This window comes from Centropristis striata, chromosome 11 (assembly GCF_030273125.1).
Source record: "Centropristis striata isolate RG_2023a ecotype Rhode Island chromosome 11, C.striata_1.0, whole genome shotgun sequence".
In the NCBI taxonomy this organism is placed as follows: domain Eukaryota; kingdom Metazoa; phylum Chordata; class Actinopteri; order Perciformes; family Serranidae; genus Centropristis; species Centropristis striata.
In genome coordinates this window covers 18,681,990-18,697,877 of record NC_081527.1, presented here as the reverse complement: position 1 = coordinate 18,697,877, position 15,888 = coordinate 18,681,990, and the positions used below count along the sequence as shown (strand labels likewise).

The window sequence follows — 15,888 nt, the reverse complement described above, 5'->3', positions numbered from 1 at the left end:
ATTTTTTTGTTGAGTTTTAGCCATGAGCCATATGAGGATTTTCAATCTAAAACACAATATTTACATTTTGTCCCCCCAAACCTCAGACGCAGCATGCAGCGCAGCAAATGATCAGCGGGTAACAAATATAACTTTTTATAGGCAGTTTTCCCTGTTAGTTCCACCCTATAAAATTTAATTCCTCACACCTTAGTTTATGGCTCTTAAAATAACAGCTTTAACTCTACGCAGCAAAATATGGCAGACAATGACAGGCTTATTATGCCAAACAGTGGAGTTGTGCAACCCACAGCCAGATGAATGTCACCATGTTCCAAACACTGAGCAGGGGCCAAAATTGTTTTCCCAGCGCTGATGTAGAATTTGTCTTGGGTTCACTCAGTGTAACAGTTAAGTCAACAAACGGTTGGCTTGCTCAATCACTTTCAGTACAGTACAGTATTAGTACTACTTTTTCTTACTTTTTCTTACAACCAGTTCATTTGTGATGAATTGTAATCATGATGTATCCTAACAGAGTTCTTCTTTACAGAAAAAAGCTATAAAGTGCAGCTGTTGTTATTACTGTCATGGTAAAAGTTCCCGAACGTTGACATTAGGCAATGAAGGGAATCCAAGGTGAGTCATGGTTCACAAATAACACTCCCCCGCGTGTCATCGGGGCAAAAAGGGTCAACGTGAGGTTATGGAAGTTTCAACAACAAACCAAACAGTAGACCTTTGTAATCATTCTTAATTGTATGTAGTTTTATAATAATTTCCAATTAAGTCTCCTGAAAATATGCGATTTGGAAATAACTTTTAAGACAATGAATGAGACAAGTGTTAAGACAGTAGCTGTGTTTCCATTAAAGTCTAATCAAATTTTGAAGCGAAATTTCTTCAGCCATTTACATGAAATGGGTCAAATCAGCACAATTGTAAATATCCTGAGTTTATCAAGAATGAGTCAAGCTCCAAAAACATATTAAGAGTAAGATTAAGATTACAAATACGATTACGATTAAAATTTCCTTTATTAGTCCCACAACAGGGAAATTTCAATTGTTACAGCAGCAAAGTGGAAAGCAAAAAACAATAAATAGTAAACAGCAGTATAAACGAGAAATATTAGCAAGTATTCACAATTTACAATATAAACAAGTAGCACAATAAAAAGTATTAACAAATAAAACAAAAATAAGATAAAATTTTAAAAAAACTTTAGGAACATTACATACAATGTAGACAGAGTCAGCAGTTGGATATGGAAAATAATATTGCACATATAAATTCAATTATAGAAATGTTGTACTGTGTTTATGGTGACTGTCAATGTTATATGTTATTTATACATCTTTGATACCACTGGCTCAGTTGCTTAGCTTCCCATTGTCGCAAAGAAACATAACTTAGTGTGTAAAATTGTTGGGGTGTCCCTTTAAAACAAAGCACACATTTCAAAATTTTAAATCGATCTATATCAATACACTGATTTGACTTTATTGAATCTTTAGCTTAGGTTGCTTTTCATTTTTTCCCTTCATGTGGCAAAGGACACTTTTACCCACTGCCACCTGTCTGTAATTAAGCTTCCACACCTGATTTCAATAATCAGCTAATGACAACCTGAAACCACAGGATCCTTCAAAGCTCAGTCATCATGGACGTTTAGCAGCAACATGTAATTTTCATGTATTTTCCTGTTTAAAATTTGTTCAAAAGCCATAAAAATTGATCCTTGAATGGCCTTTCTAAGTTAATTCTTCTCTTTATTTTTAAAACAAACATGAATGTAAACGGGGAAAAGAGGAAACGTCTGGAGGCCATACAGGAAGAGTCCGAGCAGGGAGATGAAACCGAAGGAAGCGAAACAGGAGAAAGAGAGGAGTGTGAGGAAGACTTTCACATTCAAGTAGGTGTGGAGTCAGAAGAGGTAATGGCACAAGAAGAGAGCGATGAAGATGAAGATGATGCACCTCTGCTGAGGCTCCTGAGACCTAGACGAATGTCTCGTGACCTCAGGCAGGAGAGTTTTCTTCAAATCCAATCTACCATCAGTCCCCAGGAGGAAACAGAGAATTTTTCTGAGTCAGATCCAATGACACATGCAGTGGATTTAAGTGATGAAGCTACCCCACCTCGGCAGGAAAGATTAGGAAATGAGAAGAGGTCCAGGAGTGGTGTGCTGAGAAGAAAGGTAAGGTGAAAATTAAATATCAGGCAACTCAAATGGAAAAGAGATTATGTTCTTCTGATTAAAACCTAAATTATGAATTCCAGTGTTTTTTACATTGCCTGAGAAAATGAATTCAAATGTTGTGTTATCTGTTCTGAAGAAAGAATTACAAAGAACACTCCCACCCATGAGTGCTCTCAGTGTCATCTATAACACCTTTCCCAATTCATTGTTTTACAAGAAATAACATGTATCCATTTTGAAAATGGGCCTAGGTCCCCTTTAAGGCTTACAAGATTCGATGGCAAAAACCCACATCAACTGAAGCACCAGTGCAGAAGAAGACAAACAAGAAAAGTGGCAAGACAGCATCTCCATTTGTGAGTGATAATTTTAAGCAAAGATGTTTAAACTTTTTTTTTTAAATACGGATTATAATGTAGTTTTCTTCACTCCTCAATTATTTTTAAGGCGGAGCCGTTTCCTGATTGGCTGGTGAGTCTGATGGTCAACATTGAGGAGGCAACAACTTACCAACTAGTGGTTGAGTAACACTCTGACAGGCCTTGCAGCGTGTCACATGTAGGGCACGGCAACCAGTGGCCTTGTGCGGGAAGACTGAATGTAGAGCACGCTTGTCACGGATACAATGCCCTTTTAAGAGTTGGCACTGCCACAGAGTAAAGTCCATGTGTAATGTACAAAGTCAGATTATTTTGTGTCATCATCAGTAAAAACAACAAAGTAGCTATGGCACAATAATAAAATACACTAGGGAGTGATGACCGCATGGTCAGAAACATTTGTTCTTATTGGAGTTAATATCATATTTTTGTAGTTGGGTTTTGTATTGTGTTCATTCATTGTTTTGTTTTTTTCTTTCATGCTATTTTTATTTATACGGCATGTGTGTCTCCCATAAGAAATACTTGTAAAAAAAAAGTAAAAGCAACTTGTATGATTGTACACTTGATACTCTTGATAGTTTTTACAAAAAAGTAAAAGGAATACAGAGGGAAGCAACGACAGAGGGAGACAACGGCCGATCTCTGAAAACAAGGAAATAAAGGGAAACGATGTCTGTTTGTGCCATTGGATGTCAGAAAAAAAAAACCTGTCCATTCTTATCGATGACTTTGTCAAAGACTCCCTTTGAAGCTAGACTGAGACGTTTATGGTTGCAAGCCATTAAACAGACAGACTGGACCTATGAATACTATACATACATATATGACCTTTTTATGAGGGGCTCATTTTTGGACATCCCATGATATTCTGTTTTTTTTTTTTTGTTATTTTTGGACAAACTATACTACCACATGTATCAACAGAATATTATTTTCCAATTTTAGGCATTTTAAAATTTGACAATTTTTGACAAAAATCGACATGCGTATGACTTTTTTTGAGGGTGTCATTTTTTGGACATCCCATAATATGGTGTTTTTTTTTGCTATTTTTGGACAAATTATATTACCACATGTATCAACAGAGTATAATTGAGGTATTTATAGCATTTTTAGGCATTTTAAAATTTGACCATTTTGGACAAAAATCGACATACTAATAATAGAGAGAAACAAGAGTAACGATGTCTGTGCTGTTGGATCTCAGACACACAGCTCAACATTAAAAAGCAGAGTGGCTGCAACCTGTGATGATCAGTTACATTAGAGCAGGAATTTGAAGTCTAGACAATCCCATATGCAATTAATGATATATATCGGAGAATTTCAGATGATTTCAGTGGTCCAGTCCGTCTGTTTGATGGCTTGCAACCATAAATGTCTCCATCTAGCTTCAAAGGGCATCTTTGACGGAACTAATCGATATCAATGAACACCAGATTTTTATAAAACGTATTTTCTCCAAACTGGTCTATAGTTCTGTTTGTCTAAAAATGGTCATAGTGTAGATTGTCCAAATCTATATCTATAATCTATATCATGTCTAACTAATTTTAATAATCCTGATAAAGCCAGAGGACCTGGAGACAACCCACGATGACACAGGGAGATCATGCAAACTCCACACAGAAGATTCGATTCAGATTCGAACCTTCTTGCTGTGAGGCAAAAGTGCTAACTAATACACCACCGTGTAGTCCTTAGATATCAGTTGCCTGTTGAAAAGACAAACAGAACTTGAAAGGGGTCATATAAAGTACACAGCATGAGTGGTGTTGTGTATATTACACATTGAGGTAAATTGAGGTATTTGGCATTTGCCATACATAGTTATGACAAATACTACACCAAGGAAACAAGCTGTTACTACCACCTTTCTTCAGACAAACATGTTGTGATTCTAACAGAGCAATCCATAATGTTAGGGTTATGCAACCCTAAAGGGGAATGATCTTGTTTATCTGTCTACCCGATAAGAGGAACCTTCACCAAAGAGACTGAAAGGACAAATAGGGTTTTAGTGTGGAAAACAGTGTCAAAGCACAATCTGTCAGCATTACTTCACAGAATAAGAGTCTGTCAACAACAAAAACAGAGTTTTCATAATGACCAGTAATTATCTCATACCCTATAACTCACTCCTTTGTGTAGTATTACCTATTGTGAATGTTGTTCATTTCTTCTTTATTGATACATTTCTTCAAACAGCTGTATTGTTTTCATGACCTCCAAAGTAAAGACAGATTTCAGTAATTTGGTCGACCAAAAAACAGGGTTGTTTTGATGTACAATCACTTTATGTTCCAAAGTCAATGTTGACAGCGGACCTTGTGAACTTAGATCTACGCACGTCAAGCAGGGTCATCTACCGCTTCAAGCGGCTTTGTCAAAAATATTTTATATCTGTCAGCGTGTCAATCATTAATGCCTCTGGAGGCCAGATGTTCATATAAATACTGCCGGTTCGCAGAAGTCAGTTTAGAGAGAAAAGTACAGTCATACTGAGCAGCCAGCAGAGAAAGAAGAGAATACTTATCTGAAGACTCAAGATGCCTGGATTACATGAGAAGCTGACTTTGGTGGCAGCAGTGGCTCTAGTTGTCTTGGCTGCGGTGAGGGCGTCTCCAGTGGTGGGACCGGAGCCCATCAGATGTGCTGCCTGCACTCCAGAGAAACTCAACGACTGTCCTGCCATCCCAGCAGACTGCAGCCAGGTGCTGAGGGAGCCTGGCTGCGGCTGCTGCATGGCCTGCGCTCTGGCGAAAGGAGCATCCTGTGGGGTTCACACAGCCCACTGTGAGACTGGTCTCCGCTGCACTGCTAGGCCCGGTGAGGCCAGGCCGCTCCATGCTCTGACCAGAGGACAAGGAGTCTGCACTGAAGACCTGGGCCAAGGTATTCAAGGTTTATTATATATGTTTACTGTTGATATTTGCTGCTTTTAAGTTCTGAAAGTCATAATGTGACCCAAAAACTACTATTTTGAACAATAAAGTAAATTTCTCTCTAAAACATTTACAGAGGAAGCTGACCACAGCTCCCTGCACTACCTGTTGAGTCTCAACCTTCCCTTGGATCACCAAGACACTGCAGAGAACCAAGAGAGCATCAAGGCCAAGGTCAATTCGATCCGCAACAAACTGGCACATGAGGTGAGCAAAAAAACATCAACATGACCTATTGAAGAGGCAAAGTCATTTACCTTCCTTCCACTAGAGGGAGCGCTTGTTTCTGCACAGCTGTGGCTATTTTAAGAGAGATCATTGGGATTCATATAGTGAATATATAGTGTGTTTGTTTACATGTGGGTGTAGTTCTCACTGTTTTCCCCCCTATGTGCACAGGGTCCTTGTCACATTGAACTGCATGCAGCATTGGACATGATATCCAGCTCTCAGCAGAAACAAGGAGAGAAGTTCACAACTTTCTACCTCCCCAACTGCGATAAGTACGGCTTCTACAAGGCCAAGCAGGTGAGAACTGCAAACAAAAATTCGCTCCACCTGCTAGAAAATACTCATCCTAAAGCGAACTGGGTGATTTACTCGTGCGGTTTCCCATCTCTGTTTCTCTTTCAGTGTGAGTCATCTCTGGTTGGACCGCCCGCTCGCTGCTGGTGTGTGTCTTCCTGGAATGGGAAGAAGCTCCCAGGGTCGAGTGACCTGCTTGGTGACTCAGAGTGTCATCAAGAAGTCACTCACTGAAGGATGGACTCTGTTATAACACATAAACACAAACAGATATAGACACAAGCAAACATATTCCATAAAGTGGAAGAGAGAGGGTCCATGAACTGACTTCCTTTCATAAAAACGCACTCATTCACACAAAATGTTAAATCCTATTTCAGAGGAGGAAATTTCCTCTCATTTTATTTACATTATGTATGTATGAAGACTTATTTATTCTTACTAGCATCAACCATTTGTCATTTTTAGATTTTTTATATGTTTGCCCATTTTCCCCCCGATTGTAAATAGGGCAACACTGTATACATTTGTGTTTCTGACTAAATAACTCCATTGCTCAAAAACCACAGGTCCACAGCTCTGCCAAGCCAATTTCAGAGTCTTCGGGATTGGCTTTTTTCTTTTTTTTAAATTCATTCAAAACTGGAGCTGTGCACTGCACGAAACAACACAGCCGCTCATTCATTCAACGTGTTGACATTGTCTGAATGTATCTCCATTGGCGTTTCCTCAATGGGTATTGGGGGAAATACTTAAAGTGCCGCAGGTATGTGCACGGTGGCCAAACACAAACATATCAGGGCTCATCCAAGCCACCTTGAGGTCTGGGATGGGTTGTTCTGCATTTGTCTACCTCTACTAGTCTCAGCAGGTTTAGCAGAAGGTTTCTGAGGGCTCTTCTCAGCTACACCTTTCTCACGTTAAGAGATTTTAAAAAAAAATGTTTAAGCATCTATTCAAGTATTTATTGTGATTCAATCATGTGTTTATGCTTTTGTTTGTTGTCAAGAGCTCATGTGCAGTGCGGTGTTTTTAAATGCTATTTACCAGGAATGCTGCTATTCCATTATTATGTTATCCGTTTTGTTGAAACCATGTATATATTCTTCTAATTCTGTGGATGTGCATCCAATAAAGATGTTATTTAATTACAGCTGAGTCATGTTTAAATGTGTGTTTTAACTGCCAAAAAAGTGTGTTTCATACAAGAGGGAGATAAAATGAAAATGCAACGCCTGGATAATTTTATTCTGCCTTTATTAAGTAAAAATAGACCTCTGAGGGTTGCATTGTACATGCAAACAGCGTAATTACTTAAATGAAGGCAAGTGATGAAAGTGATCACTGGCTACACAGAGATAACGGTTTTGTGGCCTTTATCCCAAAAATTCAGCTTATGCAAAGTGACAACAAAACAGTAACAACCACAGTACAGATTAAAGGAAACGTCCCTCTTCTTGTGGCTTCAGATCCAGCTTTAAAAAAACTTTATACGCACTGTAGTGTTTGAGCTGCACAGTCCAGTCCAACTCCCCGAGGAGCAGGAAGCAACAATGGAATTCATAGGAATAGGAATTCATAGTAAGGCACTGCATGCTTACTCTGGTGGACATATTCATACATACATTTTATGGTTGTCGTGACCACACACAATGTCTTTTTAACAAATCTCAAGCATACGATTTATGATTACACATCACAAGCATGTACACGTGTGCAATGCCGCTTAATTGTGCGTAAATGAAGAGCACTCTCATCAATGTTTGTGACAAACGTCTCTGTGTTTTATAATGAGAATAAGGCCTCTGAGATCAATTCTTTAAGTTCAGAAGTTGTCCCAGTTAGGTCAGAGACAAAAAGCTTATGAAGAATCCATCCATCCCAGAAAAGTACTTTGACACAGAGGGTTTTATTCCCTCCTGGTATTCTTCCTCTGTTCCCCTTGCTCTGCCTCAGAAAAAGGTCCCACAGGCAACAGACAGAAATAGCAAACATCCATATATCGGCTGAGCCATCTCTTGACCTCTCTCCCAATATCCTCAGTGTCTCCATTTGTTTACAATTCTTCTTGCGCTCACTCCCACCCTCCCTCCCTCCGTCCCGATCTGCTCCTATTGGCTCTCGGAGTTGTAGTACTGGGCGTCTCCTCGCTCCTTCCCATCAAAACCTGGCAAAGGCTGCCCGTATTTGTCCACACACCAACAGAAGCCTCGCTTTCTGCCTTTGGATGGACGGCACTGAAAGTGAAGGAAGGGACAAGGAGGTAAAAAGAGGAAAGAGAAATAAGTGAGGGGGAGCGGGGGCTGCTAAATGTGTAAATCCAGTTGAATCTGCAGCATTATGAGTAACAAGCCACTTTACACAATGAAATAGAACAGCAATAGTTAAGAGGCATTAATGGTCAGATTGTGCTGAGTCGACGCAGCCTTGGTTATCCAACGTGCTGTGGTATTTTGAGCTGCTTTTATGGTCTACCTCCTGTTACACACACATATAGAGACCTTTAAGGTAAACAGAAACCTGGTAAAATATTTGCTTAGTCCCGTTTGTGAACAACTGAGAACCAAGATCTATTTTCAGAAGCTGGTGGCCAGTACGAATCATCTGTTGCTGATTATACCCCACAGCTCCAAATTATGGGTACTACAAATGACTTACAGAGTCTGTGGAGCTACCCAAGGGCTGTTATTTTACTGCCAATTTTACTAAAGGTCAACCTCCACTCTAGTAAAACATGCAGCCATTCATTTCAAGGGCTAACGCAACTGTGCTGCTGCTCCACGGAGGAGACAGAGCTGATCAGGAAGGAAGACATCCTTATTTAGTTCAATATTTCAGCAGGGTTTGACTGAGCTGCAGAAGCATTCTTTTGTTATCAGATTACTGTTGCATAGGACGTATCAAGGGAGGAGATCTTATCTTCACTTAATTTTGCGTGGAACAAAAAATGTATCATAAGGGGTTTAAATTTTAGCTGCAAGACAAATTGTATGATAGGGAAAAAATAATATAGAAATCAAAATGTTATGCACAGTTTATTGCCAGCATTTAATATGTCCAGGGTATTTTCCCCCCTAAAAAGACATTTACTGTTATTAAGGGCTGTAATAAGAGAGGGTTTTTTTTTTTTTGCTAAAAATCATGCAAACGTCCAAATTACACTGACCAACATGAAATGTGTGCCACTCCTTCAGCCCCTCAGGGCTCAGCAGCGGTACACTAGGTCCATTCTACATAAACAAAGACAATGAGCCTGGCGTTGTGAGGCTGGTTATGAGATGATTGCAGGTCAAGGAGAACACTTCCATTAAGCAGGAGGGACTGCTATGTTATAAGAAAAGCTGCCTCGGTGATGCAGTGGCGCGGGAGCCCTAAGTGCCTCCATATGAATGCGTCAGAACCACTCATTTATTACAACCCGATCGTGGGTGAACCATGTGAGCGTGGGGATGGCTGCAGCTCTATTTCTGTGCATGCTTCGCAAAAGTCCAGCAATTATGGGGGGAGCGCATCGGGAGCCGGTGGCCACCTTGACGTCTGTCTCCCTGGGAGGGTTCCCGTTAAACGGCCATCGTCCCAGCCGTCAACCCCACTGGGGTTTGGCCCCTGTGGTTCCTGTCTCCAGATCCAGTGGCTAGGGTCTACCTCACTGGTGTGGTGGTGCAATGATGAGGCTCTAATGACTACCAATGAATACAGGAGGACAGCTACGAATCTGTAATTGGGCTACAGGAGACTTAAAGTTTGAGTCACTAGACTTCAGCATTGGCTCTTTATTAATGCAGCATATAAAAAAAGGAAATGTGGGTTTCCTTTTTACGGCCTTTCAAAGTTGTAAACAGATTGAAAGTTTTTATCAAGTAGATGTTTAAATGTTGTGAAGCCTCTCGTGAAATCGATGCATTAATGTATATTTAAGCATACAGTATCAGTCAATATCCTGTGAATGTGCTTTTTTATGGGTTTTTTTACCTGTTTTTTCTTATAGAAGCCCTTCTTGTCACAGTTTGGTATGCGGAAACCTCTGGGGTTGAGAATGTCTGTAATCTTGAGGCTGCTGAGAATGCTCTCAATCTCTCTCCGACAAGGACCCTACAGATGAGGGAACACATAAACAGTTACTGTACCAATACTTAAAGGGACAGTTCACCCCAAAATCAAAAATACATATTTCACCTTTCACCTGTAGAGCTATTTATCTATCTAGAGGGTTTCGGTGTGAAGCGAAGTGTTGTAGACATCAGCCATAAAGATGTCCAACTTCTCTTGAATATAATGGAACTAGATGCCACTTTGTTTGTGGTGATTAAAACACCAAAAAAAAACAACTTTCAAAAACAGTCAAAAAATGTTGGGATGTCATGACACCAGGAATTTAGTAGCTGATACCAATACAAGTGAAATTCTGATATTTGATGGTGAAAAACAAAAGGAAGACAATAATTCCAACTATATTAACCCAGTATGAAGCATCTGGATGATAATTAAGACTCCTTTATATCTCCTCTCCTGTTTTTTTATCCGGTGTTTTTCAAAAATGTTGGGCTAAAAAAATGCACGCAGGCTAGCATTCAACCATGGTGTTGTTGGGATTATAGGAGCAGTATGAACAACACAATCCAAACAATCTCCTAAAACAATCGAGTTCGATTTATAGCCCTGAAGGTAAGAGAGGGGGGTTAGCCAGCTCAAACTTCAGGTGCAGCTGATACAGTTCGCACAAGCTAATATTTCATTTTGTAGTGTGATTTTGACCCAAATTTTGTTTTGTTTTTTAAATAAAGACATTTACAAAGCTTACTCACACTGCATCACACACTGCTCTGCCGTAATACCTACACAATGGTGGCTGCAATATGAAAGAGGTGACGGATGTGAAATTAATTCATCTGACCGACTTGTATCGGCTTAACAGTTTGCTAAAGCAGCTTAGAACTCTTACACTTTACACAAAGGATGGGGGATAAAGTGAATTCAAAGAGCTCAAAGAGACAGCCAAAAGGCTTGTCCTCAAGTCCAAGTACTCCAGTCACTAATCAAAGCAGCCAGTCAAAGCCCATTACTAGTGTGTGCTCACTTCTCTGGCCAAAGAGAAGATCAAAATAGCAGCAGGGCTTCCCAACAGGCACTCACATAGGCCAATCCATCATTCGCTGGCTCCCAGTACACCCGGCACGCGGACGCCTTGTGGCCAAACAACCGCCTGACCCAGGTCAGCCGCAGGGCCATCGTACCCGCTTGCTGCCATGCCATTCTACTGCGCCTGATGCCTGCCAACCATCAGCACCGCTACCCAAAACATTTCATCACCCGCAGGGGGAGAAAAACACGAAAACACAGAGGAAGAGGAGAAAAACATTCCTCCAGTATGCTCTGAAGACAGAAAAAAATGGTTGTGGTACTTACATACTCGGGCTCCTGTTTGGTCTCCAGAGAGAAGTTTTGTTGGTCTGTGATGAGTGGTCCCGGGAGCTCCTCCATTTTAAACCTCTGGGTTCTCTTCTGCTGCTCCCGTCTGAGGACGTCTGACTTGGCAGAAGGGATGAAGGGGTGAAGTGGAGGTCTCAGGGGTCCCAACGGTCTGTGGGTGCTGTACGAGGTCTGAAGTCCTGAGCCGGTGGAATTCCTTTCCTCATCCTGAGTCTCAATATTATCTGCTGGAATTTTAGAACAGCACGTTTATTCTCAAAAAAGCGCATAATCTTCCAATTAGGAGTGTTTTTTAGACAAACTGACTGTTATCAGTGAGCTGGAGGTCACTTTAAGGTCATGAGGAATCTGTTTATCAGAAGCATTCCCTGAGATGATATGCATCTTTGACTTTTGGCAGGAAATGAACAGATATATGCAAGATAACTGCCACCACTTCATTCCAAATGTGGAAAAACCTAAAACCTTGCAGCCCCTTTCCTTTAAGAAAGCAAGCTAAAATATCTCCTAAAACTCAACATTTCAGTCTGACTGGAGGAGGTTAAGGTCTTCACACTGAGATACAATACATTATATTGAGTTGCACCATAAAATTCTTATTATGGCTTAATTATTATTATATTATGGCTTTAAACTGTGGTGAATGTATAGGGTAAAATCAACAAGTGTTAGAGCTGGATATCTGCTCTCATTGTAATTGAGATAATAACTTGTAAACTGACCAACATTGACATGATAAATTATTTAACTTATCATCTGATTAAAAGCTTGTAGATTCAATGAGGGAAGCAAATAAAAAAAAAACAGTTATTTGCTATTAATATGCATATACAACTATTTTAAGGGGGTTTTAAACGTTAAAAAACAAAGTATCAACAAAGTGCCCACATATGGAAAAAGGTGCAACAATTACCTGGCAGTTCATTGACTGGAGGTGTTGGTCTGGCAGTAAGTCGTTTATTAGTAGCGTTTGCACAGATCCCCCGTCCCTCCAGCAGAGCCTGCAGAGGTTTCGTCTCACCGGGCTGATGCTGACAAGTCAGTCCGGAGCCACATCTCCCGGTGTACACGCCGCACGGCTGGCCGAAGCTCAGCGCACAAGTCATGCAGCAGCCGCAGCCCGGTTCGCGGACTTTCTCGGCGCAGTCTTTGGGTAAAGGTTTGCATAAAAGCCGCGCTCCAACATCACATGGCTCGCATCTGATAACCGGTCCGACCGCACCTGACCTCCGGGTGAACGATGCCAGAACAAAAGTCATGCAAAGTGCGCGAAAACAGGAATCCATTGTGGCGTCTGAGAGCATATGTGTCAAAGTGAGGAAGCGCGCGCACTGTCCTACTGCGGTGACTTTTCACTGGGCAGCTTCTCTCTCATTCACATAAAGCCACCGGACAAAACATCTCAATATATAGACCCCAGTGACTGTAGTCACACCCCCGCATAGCTTGTGGTCTACTGATGAATTGCCTCGACTCCGTTATTCCTTTAAAACCATCAGAGCAAGTGCAGACCGAGAAAATGACAATCACGGTGTGGCTCCTTAACATTTATTTTTGATTAAAAAAAAAAAAATGTTTTTAATTTAAATACACTTTAGCAAACATTTGCCTTAACCGAGTCTTACATTTCCCAATACATTTAAATTTATGATACATTTGCCCGCTAATTAGATGCACATTGAATGAAATAGTCATCTTACACCAGAAAAAACACAACCATGTTTTTAATGTGAATCAATCCTCAGTTTGAAGAACCCACTCACTGAAGTCCAAGCATCTGCCATGCACAAATACATTCACAGGGGGCGCTAAAAGTGTGCGTTTGAGTATGTCAAGCATTGCAGCTTTTTCAATTTGTGCAGCTCTAATTTCTCGGTGACCCAGTGAAACTTGCAGTAAAGTTAAATGCAAAGTTCACCCCAAATAAAATACTTTTTTCCTCATAAATGTAGTGTTTTAGCACAATCTAAATTGTTTTGGTGTGAATTGCCCAGTGTTTGAGATAACAGAGATATCAGCCTTCTTTTGAATATATTGGAATTAGATTGCACATAACTTGTGGTGCTGAAAGCACAAAATGCATATGAAAAATCTCAACAGCAATGTCTCTTTCCAGAAATCATGACCCAGTTCATGAAGATAATCCAAGGACCTTGTTGAGATCAGTTGTGTTGAACATATACTAGAAAGATGTTTGTTTACACACAAGGTTACAGACAATTTCCCATCTGGGATAAATAAAGTAATTTTGAATTGCATTTTTTTTAATTGTCTGTAACATCATGATTTCTGGTTGTTGCTGTTGAGTTGTTTTTTTTTCTCTATGACTGATATTTTCAACACATGGCAACTCACACCAAAACAGCCTAGATTGCTAAATAGCACTACAAGCAAGAGGGAAAATATGGATTAGATTTAGGGTGAACTGTCCCTTTAAGAGGCTTAGATGTCTTCATCTGCTATATGTTTCTGTGTTTTTCCTTTGGTTGGTATTTGGTGCGGTTGCACACAAGTGTTCACATGAGTATGTACTGGCATGTGTTTTCATCCACTGATCTGCGGCCCAAGAAGCTGCTGCACATGACCCTGCATGACCTGTATATGGTTTAAGCGCATAAACTGTGACCAATCCATGCATAAGATGATTATTTCAAGCTTTGATACAGTGTGAGAGACAACAGTGCAATTCTACAACAGTACAAAATCAGTGGTGGAATGTCACTAAGTACTTTTACTGAGGCGTTTAAGTAGAATTTTGTGGGACTTGTTGAATGTTTACTTTACTTTCCACTCATTCTTCTACTCCCTGACAGGCAAATATTGTACTGTTTATTCTAGAAGATTATTTGATAGATTTATAATTACTCTGCAGAATAAAACAAATAGTTATTTGATCACTGAAAGGGGTCAGTCTGAATAATGATTTCTATTACTTTTTAAACTTGTACCGACAGCTTATACTTCTTTCACCACTGTACAAAATATGAATTTACACACCATCCACAATATTACTAATAATCCTTCTACCTGTGAGACATTCTACATGTCCCTGATTTATTCTTGTTTGTAGCTTATATGATAAGGATGAAGCTAATTTGTTTACCTAAAATCATTGCGTTGGCAAAAAAGGTTGCAAAAAAGTAGCAAAAAAATGACCAAAATGACTTCAAAGAGACTTTAAACAACTACGAAGAGACTTAAAATGACTTCAAAGAGACTTTAAACAACTACGAAGAGACTTAAAATGACTTCAGAGACTTAAAACAACTACAAAGAGACTTCAAATGATTAAAGACACTTAAAACAACTACAGAGAGACACAACTGACCACAAAGAGACTAAGAACAATTAAAAATGTACTCAAAATGACTACAAAGAGACTTAAAATTAATACAGACACTTAAAACAACTAGAGAGAGACTTAAAATGACCACAAAGAGACTTAGAACAACTACAAATATACTCAAAAAGAATTGATTGACGACAAAAAGATACAAAACAACTACAAAAATTGAGTAAAATGACCACAGACAAAATGAACTACAAAAAGTCTTAAACAATAACAGAGTGACATAAAATAACTAAAAAGTAACACAAAATGACCAAAGAGAGATACACAATGACTACAAAAAGTGTTTTTGTAGTCACATTTTGCACAGACCTTGCATGAACCTTCTGCAAAGGCCTGTTGTCTCAAATTCTGCATGTGATTTTATAAATGGGACAAAGATGATCCAAGTGATCATATTTTATGATTATGTCAAAATATGTGAGATTATGTCAAAATATATTTAGCTGCTATCAGTCTACACAATCAGTTTGGTTCAGAAACATGGAGAAAATCCACCAGACGAACGTAATTCAAGGTGACCTGACCATATGGTATTCAGTGATTTTGACCCCTGCTGAAAAAATGTACCTCATGTACCTGTTCCTCACACATACAGTAAAGCAGCAGTGGTCTCTGAACTAGTTGTTAGGACGTGTGACATAGTTGGGCCTGTTCTAGTCATTTGTCAGTGCTACAAAGCAGATCTTAAAATAAGGACACATACCACACATGTGAGTGAGAAAATTCCTGTGTAATAACATCTGTAGCATTTTTAAGGTCCACTATTAATTGGTTACAGATGAGAGAGGGAATACACCAGCACAAAATGTCCAAAATACCTCAAAAGAATAACAGCAGGAGAGGCGAGGTGTACAGTTCCTCTTTGCTTTTGAAATTTCTTGGAAGCCAATGTCAAATCAGTCGCCAACAAGCCCTGGCATACTGCCGCCTGTTAACAGACAAGTCTACAGCAGAGCAGCACTCAGTGGAATGCCAAACATTTGTTTCATAAGCTGAAAAAAGCCTGCTGATTTTCCTCCCTCTCCTCCGCTCAGAGCTCTTTGGAAGGGGGTCTCTCAGACACCTGTGCAT

The 15,888-nt window shown here is 39.8% G+C and overlaps 2 protein-coding genes across 2 annotated transcripts; one reads left to right on the top strand and one right to left on the bottom strand.

The window, feature by feature from the left end:
• Positions 1–1,347: 1,347 nt before the first annotated feature.
• Positions 1,348–7,180, top strand: LOC131980849 (insulin-like growth factor-binding protein 1). Its single transcript, XM_059345158.1, has 6 exons — positions 1,348–2,179; positions 2,434–2,538; positions 2,630–5,460; positions 5,587–5,717; positions 5,910–6,038; positions 6,144–7,180. The coding sequence occupies exons 3-6, from the start codon at positions 5,115–5,117 to the stop codon at positions 6,267–6,269; spliced, it is 732 nt and encodes a 243-aa protein (XP_059201141.1). The 5' UTR covers positions 1,348–2,179; positions 2,434–2,538; positions 2,630–5,114; the 3' UTR covers positions 6,270–7,180.
• Positions 7,181–8,146: 966 nt separating this feature from the next.
• LOC131980631 (insulin-like growth factor-binding protein 3) lies at positions 8,147–12,769 on the bottom strand. Its single transcript, XM_059344886.1, has 4 exons — positions 12,379–12,769; positions 11,442–11,692; positions 10,008–10,127; positions 8,147–8,272 (listed from the first exon to the last, which is right to left on the bottom strand). The coding sequence occupies exons 1-4, from the start codon at positions 12,767–12,769 to the stop codon at positions 8,147–8,149; spliced, it is 888 nt and encodes a 295-aa protein (XP_059200869.1).
• Positions 12,770–15,888: the final 3,119 nt, after the last annotated feature.